Source organism: Tupaia chinensis, unplaced genomic scaffold (genome assembly GCF_000334495.1).
Source record: "Tupaia chinensis unplaced genomic scaffold, TupChi_1.0 Scaffold138665_1, whole genome shotgun sequence".
NCBI classification, from domain to species: Eukaryota; Metazoa; Chordata; class Mammalia; order Scandentia; family Tupaiidae; genus Tupaia; species Tupaia belangeri.
This window is the reverse complement of record NW_006198557.1, coordinates 1,174,560-1,177,872: the sequence shown is the minus strand read 5'-3', so window position 1 is coordinate 1,177,872 and position 3,313 is coordinate 1,174,560. Positions and strand designations below refer to the sequence as shown.

At 57.8% G+C, this 3,313-nt stretch overlaps 1 protein-coding gene across 1 annotated transcript in view; it reads left to right on the top strand.

The window, feature by feature from the left end:
• Window positions 1–945: 945 nt before the first annotated feature.
• The window catches only part of ICAM1 (intercellular adhesion molecule 1), a 37,218-nt gene continuing 34,850 nt past the window's right edge, over window positions 946–3,313 (top strand). Inside the window, exon 1 of the mRNA XM_006161558.3 lies at window positions 946–1,031. Within this exon, the coding sequence (XP_006161620.1) occupies window positions 974–1,031 (58 nt within the window). The 5' untranslated portion in view covers window positions 946–973. The remainder of the gene's footprint in view (window positions 1,032–3,313) is intronic.

The window sequence follows — 3,313 nt, the reverse complement described above, 5'->3', positions numbered from 1 at the left end:
GAGGTCGGGTGGGGGGGTGGGACTCGATTCCCCAGCGGCGATGACACTGCGCAGCCTCATTCCCGGGGTTCGAGGATGCCTGGAGGTGCCTGGGCCTGCTCCGGATGCTTCTTAGGAAATTTCGGTGCCACCCAGCTGGGACGTTCCCTTAAGGGAGGTGCGCCCTGGAAAGGAGGGGACCTGGGAGGATTCCCAGGCCATCACCCCAGCAAGGGGGGCTTGTCCAGCCAGGCCCGCTTGGACAGAGGAATCAAAGCTGAGTTCTCAGGCCAGCAGGTGGCATGGAGGTGAAGGCGGCTCAGTCCCACATGGTTACCTCCAGGGTTCCAGTCCCGGACCCAGCAGCTTGAAAAACACACCTGATGCCTGTGTGCACGCCCCAAATCCTGAGGGGAGGGGTGACGTCTCACTTTCTCTCTGTCTCTTTCTGGTGTTCCACATGCCCTAAACCAACCTTTTTTCCTAAACCAACCTCAAACAAATAAATAAATAAAAAGACTCGAGTTTCCATCCCTTGGCAACTCAGAGCCTCAGTTTACCAGAAAAGGACACAGTGGAAGTCCATCGGGGTCGCTGACGGTATTTAGTAAAAGCGCTTATTGCGGCGCAATCGCTGAATCAGTTAGCCCGGCCGGGATGGGGTGGCGGGATCCCTGCGGGCCAGTGCGCAGTCCCGGGGTCGCCCCTTCGGCCACCGCCTCTCTGGTTGCACCAACTCGGAGATTCTAGCGCCCGGAGCAGCCCCCGGGGGAAGAAGACCCCGCTCCCGCCTGGCACCGTCTCAGTCCGGAAATGCCGGAGCCCTCGTTCCGGAGGGGAAGGCGCGAGGTTTCCGGGAAAGCGGCCCCGCCCCTCGGCCCCCCGTGGCCGGCCGCTATAAAGGGACCCACGCGCCCTCGGCGTCCAGACCCGCGCCTGGCTGCGCTCCTCTTTTTTTCGCGTGTTGCCTCCCCCCCTGCCTGCCTGGCCCGCTATGGCTCCTGGCCGCGCCTGGCCCGCGCTCCTGGCCCTGCTCGGGGCTCTGTTCCCAGGTGAGTCCCGGGTCCTCGGATCCGGGCTGCGTGCGCCCTGGGCGCGGGGGTTGGAACCGCTCCCGGCCCGCGGGAATTCGGGCCGTTAGTACTTAATGAGCTGCTAACGGGAGGGGCGTGCTTAGAGCCACCGACTGGGGAGTCCGCAGCCACGGGTTCCAGTTTAGACCGTGCCTCGGACTTTGGGGTACCCTTTCTTGAGCCTCAGTTTCTCTGTTGTGACAGCAGCCAGGGCGCACGGGTTGTGTCCTAGCCCCGGACAGGCGCAGATGGTGTGGGAACTTGACCCCGCGTCAGGCTGAGTAGGCTTGGGGGACGCCCCCCCATACACACACACACACACACACACACACACACGCACACGCACATACCCACACATGCACACGCTTCTGTTCCTCATCCTTGGCCCCTGGGGAAGTCCGGGGCGGCTTCTGTTCAGGGGAATTCCAGGGCTGACTTACCTAGTGGCCAAGGGTGAGAAGTGGGATCTCCCAGCCCTGCCCGCCCCCGGACCCCCAACTCCAGCCCCCCTGCTAGGGAAGGGAGCACCCGAGGTCTCAGCTGGGGTGAGTGTCCACGCTTCCTCCAGAGCAGTCAACGAAGAGGTTTAATCCGGACTCCCCCCAACTCCCCAGCTCACGCCTCGCCCATCCCTCCCTGAACTGCCAAAGGTCCCAGATCCCCCTTTGACAATATTTACTGTTCTGACACCTCTCCCCCAGACAGAGGTCAGGAAGTTGTGGTGACACCGGAGGGCTGGGCTCGCACTGACTTTTTGTTTTGACCAGAGGGGATAAGTTCTCACCAGAGACAGAGATAGAGAGAGGGGGAAGCATCCCCCAGAAGGCATGGGTCATGGCAGAATCCTCTCTCTTCTCTTTCTCCATCTTGTGGGGATTGGGGCAGGCATGCCTCCGCATCCAGGCTCTTTTTCAAGCCTCCAGGGCCAGGATATGAACCAAGCAGTTCAGCCTCAGGCTTCCAGCCATTATTTTTTTTAGAGGGTTTTTTTTTTTTTTCTATAGGCTATGTGGGCATGCCGGAGAGACAGAAGGCGAAGAATTACCCCTGGGGAGGGTGGCCACACCATAGTCCCTTCCCCTCCATTCTCTTCTTGAGATTTTGGATACTCACACCATCGGGTCTGGGACTCGAACCGCTGTTGACTATGTGGGAGTCCAGAGGCGTACCCATTATGCCATTAGTTCCAGGAACCAGGTTCTAAAGAGTGTCCTCTCCCCTCGTAACCGGCACTAACCTGCAAAATATTGGGTCGTTGGGACAGCCATGATGCATTTTTGCATAGAAAACTATGTTATGAAAAAAAAAAAGGGCCCCAGCCGTTAGTGTGATGGCTATGTCGCTGGATTCCCATGTAGTCGATCGCGGTTCGTGTCCCGGACCCGGTGGCTTAAACTCACGCCAGGTGCGTATGCGTGTGTGCCCAAGATCCTGAGAGGAAAACGGAGGAGAAGGGATGGCAGCGTGGCCATCCTCCCTGGGGGGTGATTTCTCGCTTTCTGTCTCTCTGTCTCTCTCTGCCTGGCGAGCGCACTCGCTCTATAGCAAAAAACTCTTAAAAAAAAAAAAAAACTATGTTATGACTTTTCCTGATGACTTCATACTTGATGTCTGGGCGTGTGCTGAGTTAGTCCTGTTAGCAGGGCGTGGGGTGACTGTACCCACACTCCTTCTATAACTGAGACCCAGCAAGGGGAGACTGCTAGTCCAGGGGGCGGTGAGCCCACCTGATCCCTGATTCCAGGAGGACAGACCCCCATCGACCTGACCTCTTGGGAGGGAGGAGGGTTCTGAGTGCTTGCTGAAACCTGACCCTGCTAAAGTCCGCCATGGCCCGGTCATGGTCATTGCCTCTGTATAAAGAACTCATCTTGGGCTGGCCCGTGGCCTGGGTGGTTAAGGGAGCTAGATCGCACACGACCAACTGTGGTTTGAGTCCCGGACCGGGTGGGTTATAAAACACACGGGGCACCTACGCGTGCATGTCCCAAGTCCCAGCAGGATATAGAAATGGAGGAGAAGGGATTGCAGTGTCACCATGCCCCCCCATTCTGCTTCTCTCCAGATACACTGCCTTCTGGCAGTTTAAAAAGAAAGAGGGGCTGGGGCTGGCAGGTGGCGTGGTGGTTAAGGCTGCTGGACTCCCACATGGCGTACCGTGGTTCAAATCCCGGATCTGGTAGCTTGCTTTCTCACTTTCTCTCTCCCTCTCTCTCTCTCTCTGTCTCTCTCTGGTCAAATTAAAATAAATAAATGAATAA